This window comes from Aedes aegypti, chromosome 3 (genome assembly GCF_002204515.2).
Source record: "Aedes aegypti strain LVP_AGWG chromosome 3, AaegL5.0 Primary Assembly, whole genome shotgun sequence".
In the NCBI taxonomy this organism is placed as follows: domain Eukaryota; kingdom Metazoa; phylum Arthropoda; class Insecta; order Diptera; family Culicidae; genus Aedes; species Aedes aegypti.
The window spans coordinates 327,303,794-327,321,025 of NC_035109.1; the positions used below are offsets into that span (position 1 = coordinate 327,303,794).

Sequence of the window (17,232 nt, forward strand, 5' to 3'; positions counted from 1 at the left end):
ACATGCAAATTGAGAAAGACTTCTACTCGAAAAAACGAATGTTCTGCTTTGGTTTCAACAAAGCACTCGTGATCTCAAAACTTTCAATATTTTCAACAAAGTCAAAAACAACTAGAATAATATAAACACTTGTAAACTATGTCTCAGATTTCTGGACTCATCTTCAAACCTAGAACACCTTAATGAATTTGAGTAATACCCTTCAGGATAAAGAGAAAAAAAATGCTTCAACAGACTCTACTAGGTGATTCAAATGAGGTGTACGAGAAAATATTCTAAAGTTGAGGGATTTGAGGATGTTTGACCAACTAAGTATTTCTTTTCGGATTCAATCAAACTTCACTATTTTAGAAATTATGGCAACAATATATGAATTAAGCTCACAAATTTGCGATGATTTCAATGAATGACTTTAAATTAAAATGCTCGCAAAAGTAAACCATATCACCCATAAATGGAGACAGACGAGCCACCTGTAATTGATATTCAAAATTACCTTCTCGAGAGCCATTTTTGTTCAAGTTTTACACATATTCTTGAAAGTCTTCCAAGTTGTAGAACTCAAATACTCGATTTTAACTTTCTTCAGTCCCTAACAAAAAGTGGGAATTGAAACTAGAGTGTGGGATTCGTGGCCTTGGGTTAGCGGCGTCAGTCGTCTGGACGTATTGTGCCACGAAGTGTGGATTCGATTCCCGCTCCAGTCGGTGAAAACTTTTCGTCGACCGAAAAATTCATCACTGGACTGCTGAGTGTTTCGTATTATCCGTTATTATTCCGTATTATCGTGTTAGTGATTGTTCAGTCTGTGCAACCTATGTGCTGAAGACGGTGTAAATTGTCTTTTATAGCAAAAAGTTAAACACTGTGACATAAGGTCGTTTCGACCCGAAAAATTAAACAGGTCGCAAAAATCAGTTTGTTGACCGATTTCAGTTCAGTTGGACTTAAGGTGAAGATGAATCGAAGCCAAAGTTCAAATTTTCAAGAGCACGGATCTGGAGAACCAAACATCCGTTTGAGCAGAAAACCTAATCGATTGGTCACCACCAGCTAGTGATCAATCGATTAAGTTTTCAACTCAAACGGGTGTTTGGTTCTCCAGATTTGTGCTCTTGAAATTTTGAGCTTTGGCTTCGATTCATCTTCACCTTAAACGAAAGGCACACATATCTAGTTTAAGAAACCCTCACAGAGATCCAGATTTGGCCACTATTACATCTGAAAAAAGTCCCTTCAGATACCCTGACTTTGAAAACCTGTAGTTTTGGATGTATTTGCCAACAGGATAAATAAATGATTATTCTGGTCCTTTTAGAGCACCGGAATGGTAACCGGGAAACCAGTAATGTAGTAATCTGTATTGTGGGACATTTCAGCATTTGTACCAAAGCTAGCTCAATCTTCATGACTTTGTCTCTTAAAAATGGCTTCAAAACCCATCGGCCGAAACGTAGAGAATGGATGAAACATTGATTGTGGACAACCAGACTGAGAAAGTCATCCGAAAGCAGTACGTATCAATGAATAAATTTGATAAGGATTAATGGTATTCGGATGCTACGGTAATTTATTTTAAATTAATGATTTTGACAATGCTTTAGAAAAGGCGTAATTTAAAATTTTGATGATCTATTATTTCAAAAATCCGCACATTGGTTAAGAATACCTGTACAATTCAACTTTGAACCAAGCTTTGGTGGTGTCTTTCTTTGATAATAACAGTAAATGAAAAAAGCATATAAATCACCGTTTTTCTAAAAAGGTGTGGACTTCTATCATTAAAAGGACGTGACTCAAAAACGGGCATTATGATTTCACGGACAGGCTGTTTAGCCATAGATACCTTTTGGTTAGTATATAATTGTTGGAGATTTTCTGTTGATAACGGTCTAGAGAACACTGTTGATCTCTTAGAGAAGCTAAGTTCAAGCTTACAACTGTAAACTGCAACTCACGTCACAAAAAATCCAATCATCCGGTTCAAAGCACATGTGCAGCGATAATTGGAGTTGCACCGGTTGATCCCTTCGAAGCGATTCGACCGGTTTTGCTTTGACCAAGTTTACCGGTAGTCGGCAGCAGTACCTAGTGGCAATGGAAAAGTTACTAAAGTGCCAAAGATCAAAAGGCACACTTCTAGGTAGCGAATAAATGAATCAAACTCCTTTTTGAGATCACCAGAAGCGGCTGGCTGACCAGACTCCGTCAACCGCAGGCAGCGTTAATTGGCTGAATCCGTGAGACCCTTTAGAATGGTGACTGATTGTGCGAACCGGTGCACCTGCTGATTCTACAATCACCACCGACTACACGCGTGCACAGTGGTCCAAATTTTTAAAATCATGAAAACAAATGCCGCGTTCTCAATAATTTTAGACATAAATAGTGGTAGGGGTTATGGGCTTTCCTTAGCCGAATCCGATGTTACAAAGCAAAGTCATGCTGAAGGTGTCTGGGTTCGATTCCCGGTCGGTTCAGGATCTTTTCGTAATGAAAATTTCCTAGACGTCCCTGGGCATAGAGTATAATCGTACCTGCCACACGATATACGAATGCGAAAATGGCAACTTTTGCAATGAAAGCTTTCAGATAATAACTGTGGAAGTGTTCATAAGAGCACTAAGCTGAGAAGCAGGATCTATCCCAGTGAGAACGTTAATGCCAAGAAGAAGAAGAAGAAGAAGAAGAAGTGCTTACATGATTTTGTTGAAGACTCTTTTTTATCGTCGTCTACAATTTAATTTTAATAGAACGAAATTATAATATTATTAATGGTTTTCAAACATGTTAAGGCTCTTAACTTTTATAAGTTTTGCCAATTTTTCCGAAAACTGGACTTCTGTGTAATGTGGCGACTTTCTCTTATGAGAACTTTGTGCGTGCGTTCTGTTGTACGAGGCTGCAAACTGGTCCGGTTGTGATCAAGGACAGACGATAACAAGATTTTTGCTGCTGAATGATTGTTCCACGACTGTATATTTTCTCAGCTGGGCATATGACATACTTTCTATAAATGCTGAGCTACAGCGGAAATTCGAGGTTTTGCGTGATAACTGTTGCCTAGGCAATAAGTTCTTCAGCAATTATGATTTGTACTGGCATTAGTATCACCTTGGATGTGAATCCAATCATCCTACTTATTGCTTGTAAAACAGGTTAAATCAATGTCAAGTTGTATGACGCTATGGTGGAAACAGGAGCAGAATGTGCATTCCACACTACAAGTTATTCATTCAATAAATGTAACTCGGTTTGCTTCTAACACCTCGTAGCTTCCGGTTTGGAGTAGGGTAAGAGCACTAGTTTTTGGCCAACTAGTAGTTTCGATGCATTCGTAAGATTTTGGCGCAGTTTGTATGAAAGTCCGACAACTGGCACATAATTCTTGAAGGACGAAAATTTGTGCTTTCCTCCTAGAGTGCAGTGCGGACATCCAGCGCTTCGGAGGTCAATTCTCTATGCGTGTGATAAATGAGGTTTTTGTCTTCCTCATTCACTCGTAGCTATAAATATCTTAGAAACCAATTATCAATAGTATTTATAACGCTAAAGGGAAACAGAAGTTAAAACATTGCTTGCCTAGAATCGGAGAACGCGAATTCTGCGGAAGTGTGGATCTCAACACTTCGTTTAATCAGCAAATCGATTACAGCAACGGTACGGAACTTCAAAGTTCAATCTCAATTCGATTCGGTCGAAAATTGAGCAATGGAAAGCAAACAAGGAAAGCAATCCTGTTCAGGATTTGAATGGAATCTTGTTCAGGATTATAATGGAATCTTGTTCAGGATTCGAGTAGAATCCTGTTCAGTATTCGAGAAGATTCCTGTTCGGGATTCAATTAGAACCCTGTTCAGAATTCGAGTAGAATCCTGCTTAGGATTCGAGTAGAATTCTGCTTAGGATTCGAGTAGAATCCGGCTCAGTATTCGAGGAAAATCCTATTCAGAATTCGACTGGATTTCGGTTCAGAATTCGAGTAAAATCCTTTACGACATTCGACTTGAATCCTGCTCCAGATTCGACCAGAATCCAGTTAAGGAATCGAGTGGAATCGTGTTCAGGATCCAAGTAGAATTTTGTTCAGGATCCGAGTAGAATCCTGGTCAGGATTTGAATAAAATCCTGTTCAGGATTCGAATATTCAGGATCCAATTCAGGATTCGAGTAGAATTCAGTTCAGGATTCGAGTAGAATCATGTTCAGGATTCTACTCAAATCCTGAACAGGATTCTACTTGGATCCTGAATAGGATTCCACTCGATTCCTTCACCGGATTTTAGTCGAATCCTGAACAGGATTGTAGTCGAATGTTGAAAAGAATTTAACTCGAATCCTGAACCGGATTCCAGTTGAATCCTCGGGATTCGGGTAAATTCGAGTAGAATCCTGATCAGGATTCGAGTGGAATCCTGAGAGCATTCGAGTAGAATCATTTTCAGGATTCCAGTAGAATCCTTTTCAGGATTCGAGTAAAATCCTGATCAGGAATCGAGTAGAATCATTTTAAGGATTCGAGTAGAATTCTGTTCAGGATTCGAGTAGCATCCTGGTAAGGATTCGAGTAGAATCCTGGTCAGGATTTAAGTAGACTCCTGTCCAGGATTAAAGTAGAATCCTGTCCAGGATTCGTCTAAAATCTTGTCCAGGATTCGAGTAGAATGCTGTTCATGATGCGAGAAAAATCCTGTTCAAGTTTCGAGTAGAATCCTGTTTAGGATTCGAGTGGAATCCTGTTCAGGGTTCGAGTAGAATCCTGTTAAGGATTCGAGATAAATGTTCTTCAGGATTCGAAAAGAATCCTGTTAAGAGTTCGAGTAGAACCATGTTCAGGATTCGAGTAGAATTCTGATCAGGATTCGAGTAGAATCATGTTCAAGATTCGCGTAGAATCATGTTCAGAATTCGAGTAGAATCCTGTTCAGGATTCGAGTAGAATCCTGTTCAGGATTCGAGTAGAATCCTGTTCAGGATTCGAGTAGAATCCTGTTCAGGATTCGAGTAGAATCCTGTTCAGGATTCGAGTAGAATCCTGTTCAAGATTCGAGTAGAATCCTGTTCAGGATCCGAGTAGAATCCTGTTCAGGATTCGAGTAGAATCCTGATCAGGATTCGAGTAGAATCCTGATCAGGATTCGAGTAGAATCTTGTTCAGGATTCAAGTAGAAACATGTCCAGGATTTAAGTAGAATCCTGTCCAGGAATCGAGTAAAATCCTGTCCTGGATTCGACTAAAATCCTGTTCAGGTTTAGACTAAAATCCTGTCCAGGATTCGAGTAGAATCCTGTTTTGGACTCGAGTAGAATGCTGTTCATGATTCGAGAAAAATCCTGTTCAGGTTTCGAGTAGAATCCTGTTTAGGATTCGGGTGGAATTCTGTTCAGGATTCGAGTAGAATCCTGTTCAGGATTCAAGAAAAATGTTGTTCAGGATTCAAAAAGAATCCTGATCAGCATTCGAGTAAAATCCTGGTCAGAATTCAAGTAGAATCCTGTTCAGGATTTGAGTACAATTCTGTTCAGTATTCGAGTTGAATCCTTTTCAGGTTTCGAGTAGAATCCTTTTCAGGATTCAAGTAGAAACCTTTTCAGGATTCGAGTAGAATCCTTTTAAGGATTCGAATAGAATTCTTTTCAGTATTCGAGTAGAATCCTGTTCAGGTTTCGAGTAGAATCCTGTTCAGGATTTGAGTAGAATCCCGTTCAGAATTTGAGTAGAATCCTGTTCAAGATTCGAGTGGAATCCTGTTCAGGATTTGAGTAGAATTCTGTTCGTTTTTCGAGTAGAATGATGACAGAAAAATCAATATTTGAATCTGTCTTGTGAGTACTAAGGGATTATCGTAGAATATTTATTAGAAACTAGTGGTCCCGGCAAACTTCGTCTTGCCATCAAGTAGGCTGTTGAAAACCGCTATGAATCGTCCCATACAAAATGACAGTTCCGTTCAGTCCCGTTTCTCCTACTTTCCCGGTGAATATCCTGGGATTTTTATGCACACAAACACGTCGGAATCCTTGACGAACAAAATGGGGGAAGAATTATCTAAATCCGTTGCCCCGTTCGTGAGCCATTTCGTGACATACAAACACCATTCCATTTTTATTTATATAGATGAACGCAGTTCTCACGATTCATAATTGAATATATTGAACGGTACTTCACGACGGGAGCAATGCAACTAATCCTGATAGATGTACGATAGATCATACGAGAAATATAGACCATTCCATAGCTCTGGGGAATGGGTTAGCACTTACCCGGCCGTGTGATGCGGCCCACGTTGAACCGGTGTGTGTAGTTGACCTTGAAGTAGTTCTCGACGATGGCACGTTCCGATTTGCCCTCGCCTCGGATTGGCGAAAACAGGTACTCGGGGTCGATTTCGTAGCGGATCTGTTGGTAGCTGTTTCGTGGTGGGAACCAAAGAGAAGAAGAGAAGCAAGAGAAATAACTACCGAGTTAAATGGTTGGGCACTAGGGTGCGGCTTTTCATTAGAAAGTTCTCGGAACCAAAAGTTTGTGTGCTCTTCTGAACTCAAATCATAAAAGAATAGAACAAATAAAAGAACATAAGTTGAAAAATAACGAAGTTATGAAAACTTTACTGAATGCTAAACTGAAGTTCATATTTTTGTAAATTTAAAATTCCCATTTTGAGTCGCTTGCATTATCTCTAAATGATAATATTTTTGGTTCAAACTTTGAGGTTTCACTTTCTATAGTATTTGATTTCAGAAGATCACACGAATTTTTTGTTTCAAGAAGTTTTGAAAGATAAGCAGCACCCTAACGGGCGCCGAGTGATTGCTGGGCGCTAGCCTATTCGACGAGAACGAAGCACTTGTTGAACGAGGTGTGAAAAATTCTTAAGATCGGGATAGGGTGCGGGAAAGAACGGTGGAGATAACTAGGAAAGTGAAAGCTTGTTTTGCGGTGTGAAACCGGCCGGCCAATAGTTATAAGTTGCGTAACAGGCTGCATGCCTGGGTGGTTTGCTAAATGTTTCAAGCCCAATATGAATGTATCTTGGAGGAAAACAGTTATTGCTCTCAATTAGATTGAGAAGGAAATAATTTGGAGATTGATTGGATAAACGGAACTAGTGCTTGAACAAAAACAGTTGAATGGTATGTTTACTCGGTATGGAATAATAAATCAAAAAACTTGCAACATCTTCGGCGATTTACAGGTTGCCAAACAATTGCTCGTTTAACAGCTCGGTAATGGTGTATAGTTATGAGTGCGAGCAAACATTGCTCAGTTTGTTTGAAATACTTTCGCATGCATTAAATCTGGACAAGATGCTTCGTCTCGTCTCGTTTAGCTTGCTGTTTGGGTGAATGATGTAACGACGACACTGTTTGAGTTGAGCAGTCAGAAACTTACCCGGTCATGCAAAGTAGGGCCAGCAGCACTGGCACTATAAGAAAGTAGCCCGGATGTCGTCCGATGAAGATGCCCAACTTGTAAAACGTACGATTCAGAGCATTGTCCACGCACGAGATACCGCAAGCCATCTGGAAGAATAATATATGTGGAGAAGAAAAAACAATATAAGTAAAGTGATAGGCTAATTTGCTTGTTTGGTTTTTATTTTATATATTCTTTTGAGAAAATCTATTTTACATCCCTCATCAATCTCAATCGGAAACTCATCAAACAATATAACCGAATATCGTTTTTCAATTCTACCAAAAAATTTCACCGGGTAGCAAATAATTCAACGCGTGAATTTTCAAATGATTACCAAATGGGGAAACGAGCTGTTATGTTTCAAGATTTGTTGAACATTCTTAAAAAACAGAGCTAATTGATTCTCAATTGAGCTGAATAAAATTGGATGCAGTTTTCTCCAATAACGTTCTGCAAGAAATCAGTTCCTGAGTTCATTCAGATTCCTTTGAATATTCTTCTATTATTCTCTCAAAAAACGTAGCACCGTAATTCACCCTGCCGGATTATTTGCCTTACAACATCCTCATAAGCCCCAAATGGCAAAATTAGACGGCTAGTACTTGAGTAGTTCATGACATTTGCCGGAAAAATTCTGCATTAGTTAATTTATTTTATTCCAAATTAGAACCATGACGTCGTATAACTGTCCTTTGTCAGTCAGTCAGCCAATGTGCTGTTATGTTTCAAGATTTGTTGAACATTCTTAAGAAAACAGAGCTGATTGATTCTCAGAATATCGCTTATTTGAATTTAACCTATTTACTGCAAAATATGTAATTTCAATAGGAACAAAGATTCCGATTCCAGCTGTGGTCGTTTTCAAGATTGTCAGAAACAAGACCCTAAATTCACGTTGAAACATATTTTGATCAATACTTTTTGTTGACTTTCCCAATGTGTAGCAATTAAACTTAAGTAAATCTAAAATTCTAGTAAAAATACCTTAAATGATATAATTTTCAGATTCTTGTTGAGAGAAAACAAGTGAGTTTTTACAATGTTACAATTTGTCAAATGTTCTCTAACAAAACCGAATAACATTTTGAACAAAAATGTATGTGGAATATGTCAGATACAATAATGTACTTAAGCTCGTTATGTCAAAAAGATTTTTTTTAAATTTGTTTTGGTAGCAATGTTTAAACAAAACCTACAAGTAAGGTATGTGCTAGCCAAATAAGAATTGATATTATAGGGGAACCTGGTCCAATTCTGACCATGTTCTAATTCGGACCATCAAGCATTTCTCAATACTGGTGCTACAGTAAAGATCGTGTGTACCGTTTTCCTACCGGATTGGATCTAGCACAATTAATTTGATACCTTATTTTGTTTGATTAGTTTGTTGTTTTGAAGTGCTCTAGTGCACTGTCTGTTAGCATTATTTCCAAGCTTTTGTAAGTGACAATAATTCTCCTATCTTTCTATGTTATTTTATAATGGAAGCCCCAAAACCTAAGCTTTCATCTGACTATATGGTTTTGATATGTCTTTGAATTGTTTGTGCTCAACTAGTTCGAACATCACACAATGTGTATTGGTTCCAACCGGACCTTTCGATATGGTTCAATAGGGACCTCTTGATTTTAAACTTGTACTCCGTCTATCCCAAGAGTTCCACCCCGTGAAACTCTTCTCGACTTGGTAGAAAATCAAGAAAAAGTCTTCGAAAAAATCTTATAAATACTGAGGAAATTTGTTTTGCCGAATTTTCAATAGGGCGATATTCAAAACTAAAAAGGCAATAGATGGCTCTTTTTCAATTGTAGTAAAAACAAAATCCTGAAGCAAAGAAAGCACCACGGAAGATGAACTAAACACAAAAAGTTATGTATTCACTTTACACTTGATTTGTAATCACTACTTTTTTGATCCAGTTTCCTAATTGCAAGTTATTTACGATTTTCATTATTTTTCATACGTTTTGACAGTTCTCCGACTACCATTCTTCCATGCGCTTGTGTTGAAAGTTTGAGAAATTTGAGAATCCAGCGTAGCGCGATCAGCGGGTGACATACAAACAACAGTGTCGTCGTTCGGCGGCCGGTAAGAGAAGCTGAATGTTCGAAAGGTTGTTGTCTGTAATTTTTGCTGCTGGCGCCAACTGTTAGCGTTTGAGAACAAAATAAACAGTCATTACCCTATTGTCTCAATAATATTATATTCGTACCAGTGGCGCGGAAAGTGGGTAGGACATGTACTACGCAAAAAAAAATGGGTGGGACAGTCAAAGGATTGTCTTACCCACGATTCAACAAAAACAAATTCAACAGAAAGCTTGAAAAAAAAATAAGCTATCTATCATCTGTTCAATACACACACAAACTCGATAAACGCCGTACCTATTCTTATTCTTATGAAGAATGGAAGACACAATAATGTTTTTTATGGTTTTCTCATGTCTAGTGAAGCGTGACATTCTGGCTCGTGGTAAGACGATTGAGATTATCTATAGCGAATTATTACTAGAAACTTCTTTAATCGTTGGAAAAATAAATGGAACAATCATCTATGGCATATCTGAATGAATGGATGGGTGGTTTCTTAAAAATATCAACGAGCAACCCTGTATATGTTCTGAGAGAAATTTTCGTGAGCATTGCTGGAAGAAATTCATGAGAAGTTTTTTGAAACATCCATATAAATTACACTGCGGAACACGTTTTTGTCTCCAGCACCAAAATACCGCTATTCACTTAATTAAGGGTTCCTGAATCCATTGCCGTTTTCAGAAATATCATAGCACGTCTAGTTTTCTAGATATTGACTGTTGAAAATGCAAAAAATGACTATTTCAGCCAACTTGCATGCAAGTTTGCCAGCTTGTAAGGTAATATATTGGCTTAATTTGCCACAGAATTCAAACTTTATGTGTATAACAATACTTATCATCAAAGTTTGTATTACTTTCGATACGGAAAAGTTTTTTTTTATGGTTTAGAGAATTGTTGTATTTTGCCATATAGAAGAAACGAAGAATTTTGTATGGAGACTGCAAGCATGTTGAAGAAATCGGTTTAATCGAAATCTAATCGCGAAATTTCAATCAAATTATGTCTAAAATGAAAGTTCAAGTTCTATTTTGCATGTTTGGTGGATTAGATTACAAAAATGTATGATAAATTGTACTTTAAATTTTTATGTAAACATTAATAAAACCAGTGTTTTATACAACTTTGGCGACCTGTAGCTAAAAATTGTGACGTGCTGGAACATTTCTGAGAATGGCACCAGATTCAGCAACCCCAAATCTACTAGAGACACATAATTTGATCCTTGAGACACGCAAAAATGTAATTTTTGTTACGCTTTGTTATTCTTGAGGAATCTTTGGAAGAAAATATGGATTGATCTAAGACCAGTTGCATTGTTTTATAAAAGGCACAAGTGTGCCAGCGATTTCTGAACGTGCGATCACTCTTGATATAATCTATCAAAGCATAGATAAATCTCTTTTCAGAATAATTCCTATATAGAAGTCCCAGAGTGTCAAGAAATCTTGACAGATTCAGAAATGCCCTAGACATTTGTGCAAGTAGCAAATGGTCACCAAAATCTTTTTTTCCGTATTCTGCTTGCATTGAATCCTGATGCAAAATTGTACAGGCTCCAAACAAACCTTCAGCGACTACATCGGGTTCAACAAGCTCTTCAAGAATTTTGTTTCAATTTCTCTGAGGAAAAGATTCAGAAATTATCATAGTTTTTTTATACTTTCTGGGTCTCCTAGAGGAATCTCTTCTGAAATTCGTCTCTGCCAATTCTCCCAGAAATTCTTCTAGCGATTTTTCGAATCACGGTTAGAAAGTTTCCTTCAGGAAATCCAAGAAAACTCCAAAGCTTTTGCCTTCAGTAATATCCTCATTATTTTTAACAAATTTATCCTAATCAAATATTATCCCTGCAGTTTAGTTTTTACACCAGTTCCCGAGAAGGAAAGAATAACTTCGCAATAACTTATGCATACCATATTTTGGTATCGTACCATAATTAGGTATTGTTCAGTTGTCAATGCCTCATTTTGGCATTATAATGGTATTTAAAAATAATGTTTAAACAATTAAAAATACTTCATTTTGGTATTCTATAGCTATTGAGGACTGCTGGAGGTATTGAACTTCTATTGAAAAGTTTCACTTTTATATGAAAATCCATCAAGTTTTATTTAGGTATTACAATACCTGATCTAGTTATCAGCTTGGTATTTGTAATATATGCAGAAGGTATTATTTAAGGTATTTTACCTCTTATGCAGGGCTCATCCAGGTTGTAAGTATCTGGTATGGAATACCTCAATTTGGTATTCAGTAGTTATTTTCTTCTGCTCGGGTTAATACTACAGTCACTTTTTCAATCACTCCTGCACAAATTCCTTTGGTTATGATACCCAATGTTTTTCGAAAAATTCCTTTAGAAAATCTTGTGAAATACTATCTCAAGATTTAGATCCCAAGATAACTGCTGAAGGTATCTACAGATTAATTTTTAGTTGAAATCACATATAAATCCTTAGAGACAATTGCACAGGAAATCCCTGGAAATTCCTGCATTTCTGGAGAAGTTATTGATCGAATTTTAGAAGATGTTTTGACCAGGTAGTGCCAGGAATCTTGGAGGATGTCCTAGGGAAATCTATGGATGAGTCACTGGATAAAATCTTAGAGAAGCTAGGACCTTCTTGAAAAATTGCTCGAAGAGTGTATGAAGAATTTTTTTATAATTTTCGAAATAATTCTGAAAGAAATTCCATTTCCGTGGTACTTTTTGAGAAAATCTAGGCTGAACTGATGAGGTATCCTAAGCAAAATCCTTGGAGAAATTCACTAGGAATATTCGTGGAGAAATTTCTTGGGAAACCCGATATTTTCATGCAAGGTTTCTCAACACATTTTTCAAAGTTAAAAGTTTGGAAAACATATTCCTTTATATCGAATTCTTCCATACACTATGGTCCGTTCAAAATCGAGTTAGGGAGAGTTGTCTGTACGCAATTTTAAATTAGATTCGGATTATACTTGTTTTTTAAATTTAATTCACATTTTACTTGAGCTAGTTTTGACTCGAATTAAATTGAAATTTGCTTGCGTTACAGAAGAAGTTCAATAGGCCTTGATACCAGACATATCGGAATTATTATTTATTACTACCATAACAAAAAACGATGATACATAGGGTGGTCCGAATTGGAACAGGGTTGGTCCAATTCGGACCTTCTGGAGAATTTTGTTCAAACATGTCTAGTCATGTCCTGGTAGGAGACATTACAAAACTCTCTGATCGGAAAGTGTGCGCGTCGAATCAGGCCTACACTTTCAAATACAAGAACATAAATTATTTGTTTGTTTTCTACTATGGTTATAGTTATCAAAATCCCATAATTTCTGAAGTACCATGTACATTATACGGACAATTATACGGAGAGGAGTAATACCTAATGTACTTTAAGTACGATTACTAACTCGGTCTATTATGCCTAATGCCTTAATACCTAATTTGTATTATAATATTCTAATCCTTGGACCTAGCGTTCTTATGCCTTGGAGAGTCGGGGCAAAAGTTCTCAGTGGGTATTTTCCAGCAAACAACACAGGAAAACTGGCAACACTGTGCGTTTGATGCTATATCAGGTCCACGGTGCTCCCCTGACCGTAATTATCAGAAAAAAAAATCTCCATCAAATGTGTGCTCTCCAGTTATTTTCTATAGCTCAACTGCATGTCGGGCAAAATTAAAAAACAAAACGTAGGGTCCGTTTTGAAGTTACGCCCTTTTGATTGATTGTATGAGTCCACAAATTCAAAGGAAATGTGAGATATTTAAACGGATTTGTGTTGACCAGAAGAAATAAACCATCGAAATTTGGTTAAAAGTAGGTGTTTTTAGTCATTTGTAACCTTTGGGCGGAGTTTTTAATGATAAGATTGTCGAAATTTTGAGTATGGCCCTTTTTGAAGTGTTGAATTTAATTAATCCTTTCAAACTTGGTGATTTTAAAACCAAGTTTGAATGGATTAATTAGGCACTCTAATACCGGTTAGCATGTTCAAATGCATTGAAAATATTGCACTAACATGTATGAAAGTATTTCACAATTGACTGATTTAGATAGATAGATAGATAGATACCTTTATTAAAGAGATTTGCAGCCCGAGGCAATTGACTGATTTTTCATAGGGTCAAGCAATATAAGGTATTACGGAGCCAATTTTGAATTGTTATTATTGGTCATAAAATATTGTTACAGTCATCTCTCCCTTAGGGGCCGTCCATAAATGACGTAGCATTTTTTCACTGATTTTTTACACCCCCTCCCCCCTCGTAGCATTTCGTCACAAATGCTGGTACTCCCCCCTGGAAAATACGTAGCATATCGAGCATATTGGAATTGAGAAGTTCAACACAAAGTTTAATATTAATTACTGACTGAAATGAAAGGATAATCTATTCTAACAGTTTGATATATAGTAGCGCTCAAAAGAAATTTGGAAAAGTTTAAGAAAAAACATTTTCCTTGGTTTTGGTTTCCAGTTTCTTATAGACTAAATTATATTACTATTGCTGTTCTTATCATAAAAAACAAGTTTACTATAAAAAATTTGAAAAAAAAAATGATTGGATTGATGAAGCTCGTTACTGTCGATTTAGGGTTCAATATATTTTATAATATATTGAACAAAAGTTTCGTTATATTAGAGGATTGCTTTTTTAAATTATTCGTTGTTAGGAAATAGATTTCAATGAAATTGATCAGGAAAATATATTGATTTGAAATGAATCATCGTTAATATTATCCAATTTCGAATCATTTTAGCAAACAGTGGCCAGATACATAAAAGATTACACTTGAAATATTTGGAATGTTTCGAAAATTTTGACGATTATTATACAAATACAATAATCTCTATTAATATTTCAGTTGATTTTCATTATCGTTTCCATACTGAAATAATCTTACACAACCTATAATGAAAGCGTTAAATAATAAAAATTCTTCAAATTACCGAGTTATTACCAAAATTTAATGATAGGGCAAATTTGTTAACACTTGAATCTATTATCCTCATTAATATTCGGGCTATTCCATCAAGAGCATTGATATATCAACACAAATGATGAGTTGATTGGGTGGAGATCTCTTGCAACATTGAAGGCTTAATTCACGGAATAAATATTTTGCTTTAAATGTAATATTTGCCAAGAAGAGCATATATTATTTTCTTGAAGAAATAAAGCCCCAAAAGAAAATATGGATAAAACTAAAACGGCTGAATTTATATCATGTTAACAAATGGCAAAAAAATATGTACTCCAAGTAGTTAGAGCATTGATTTTTAATCAATTCTTTAAAATATTTTGTTTATTTATAAATTTATTAATTTGGACACGAATATAATATAATATTCACATAATTATTTAAAGCTTCAAAACATCTGTTTGATTGCATATATCAAGAAAATCTAAAGTTCAATCAAAGTTTCAATCTTGTCATATGAATGTTTTGAAGCCTAACCATAATTTTATAACCCAAGTTTATAAGTAAAATAAAAAATAATTGTCTGCAATTTTTTTCAGCGCCTTTCTTTTTACGGACTTGATTTAAAATGCTACACACTAAGCTCTTACGGTGAATTTCACCGTAATCTCAACAGCTGAACAGTTTGGTAAAATAAAACACCGTAATTTTGTCGAAATTTTACGGATTCCGGTGATTTTTCACCGAATACTGTAAAAATTTACCGTACTCCGTTAATTTATTTCACCGAACTGTTCAGCTGTTGAGATTTTTACAGGAATCCGTAAAATAATTTAAGTGTGTACGTCCACTAGCTAGGACCCCTCCCTCCCCCTCGTCACACTTCGTCACAAATTCGTGAAGACCCCGCTCCCCCCTAAAAAGCTACGTCATTTATGGACGACCCCTTACTTGATATTGAAGGGACCATCGAGTTAGGGAGGTATCGAGTTACAGAACACAAAAGCAGTGCAACTGCGTTCCAAGGGACCATTGAGTTAGCCATGGAAACCAACTTTTACTATGGTTCTCTAACTCGATATCGAGATATGGAATATCGAGTAAGGGGGAGTTAACTGTATAACCCAACAAACTACCCCCCGGTTGGTCTGGCTATCTTTGTACTGCCCCAGAGTTTAAACCTTAATTGCTGAGTAATGCACTATTGGCCAAACTATGGCACACTTTTGCAAGATTGTACCCCGTTTGGCATAAAGCCGTTTTACATAAGGTCGTTTGGCATAAAGCCGTTTGGCATAAAGTCGTTTGGCATAATGGTCGTTTGGCATAATGGCCGTTTGGCATAATGATTGACTTGAAATATCGGCATTTTTTTAGCTTTTACCGAGATCAACACCACCGAGCCCACAGCAAAAAATTTTGGTAGGTTCTAAACAAGCGTGGTGTTCGTTCAGAGATTATCCGAGCTAAGAATTTCAAAAATTGTTGTGATATTATAGAGCATTACTAAATAAAACTCGTGACGGGTCTCTACATCTCAGAACATAGAGTACCCTTGAGCTTGTTGCGATATACATATTTGAAAACAGTAAATTGGCAAGGAAAGTTCGCAGTTATTCATCAAGGGAACGCTCATAGAATATTTCGCTGCATATCAAGCTCTGTCCCAGTTTGGACGTAACACTCGCTGAAAATTACTTGATAAAGAATGATTTTTTTTTGCAAAATATCAAAAGCTCTAATCAAAAGATCTATTAATGCGACTTAATGTAAAAATAGCCTTTATACGAGAGCAGATTATTTTTCGTTTAAATGTTTCAGACTCTAACGCAAAAAAAATCTTTTCACAGCACAGCTCATTTGAACAACACATCTTTAAAAGATAATATTTGTGGCAAAACTTTTCAACGGTTCAATATAAATTCTAATTTTGGAAGTGTACATCAAAAACACCGTCTATTATCGAGAAAAGGGAAAATTTGTGATTGAAATAATATATTTTTCAGCATATCTCGTAAGGAGATCACGCGTTTGCCCCAAAAAAAAGTATATGTTGAATATTAGCAGGTTCTGAAATAATTATAATTCTAACAACACATCTGGCAAGAATTGATAATAAAAATGGTTAGCTTTACTAAATAATAAAATTTTAAACAGTATAAACATAAAGAACAGCTTATTTTTAAAAGAAGGCAAAATTTACAATTAAACCAATACAAGAAATGACGCCAAAAATTATTGCGGCAATGACTGGTTCCCCCGAAAAGTGGTGACGAGAAAGAACGATAAACAGTCAAAAGAAGGAAGTATTCTGTCATTCTTGGCTATACACATGTTGTCAAAAATGCTGAAGACGGTAAAACTCGAAAGAACCGCCAATTAAATAAAGAAGGGTGCATATTAGATGGTCAGTTCGTTCACCTCCCTGAAATGTATATAGTTACGATAATTATGGGTGCTAAAAATTTTCCGGGGGAGTGGGCTAGTCGAGGAAACGGGATATTCGGGAAATGGCATTCGGGGAAACGACCTTCGGGGAAAAGTAGCACAACCCATCAAAGTAACTGCAGTAATCGATTTCTCTTTTCGCTGATAATTTGAGCAGATCAATGTTATCGATTGCCGCCCTTTTGTCAGTTGTATACAAAAATACTTAAAAAATATAGCTCCAAAGAACAGCCTATGCATAAAAGAAGGAGACATTTATTGAAATTTAAAATCAACAGTTTTCATACCTATAATAATGGTTACATCATATTTAGGAAAAAAAAATAGAACAATTAATAGAAGGGTAAAT

General features: G+C 36.3%; 1 protein-coding gene across 1 annotated transcript in view; it reads right to left on the reverse strand.

The window, feature by feature from the left end:
* The window catches only part of LOC5569794 (patched domain-containing protein 3), a 324,648-nt gene that overhangs the window by 152,752 nt on the left and 154,664 nt on the right, over window positions 1-17,232 (reverse strand). Inside the window, exons 2-3 of the mRNA XM_021848595.1 lie at window positions 7,394-7,524; window positions 6,265-6,410 (exon numbers count right to left, since the gene is read on the reverse strand). Of these exons, the coding sequence (XP_021704287.1) occupies window positions 6,265-6,410; window positions 7,394-7,524 (277 nt within the window). The remainder of the gene's footprint in view (window positions 1-6,264; window positions 6,411-7,393; window positions 7,525-17,232) is intronic.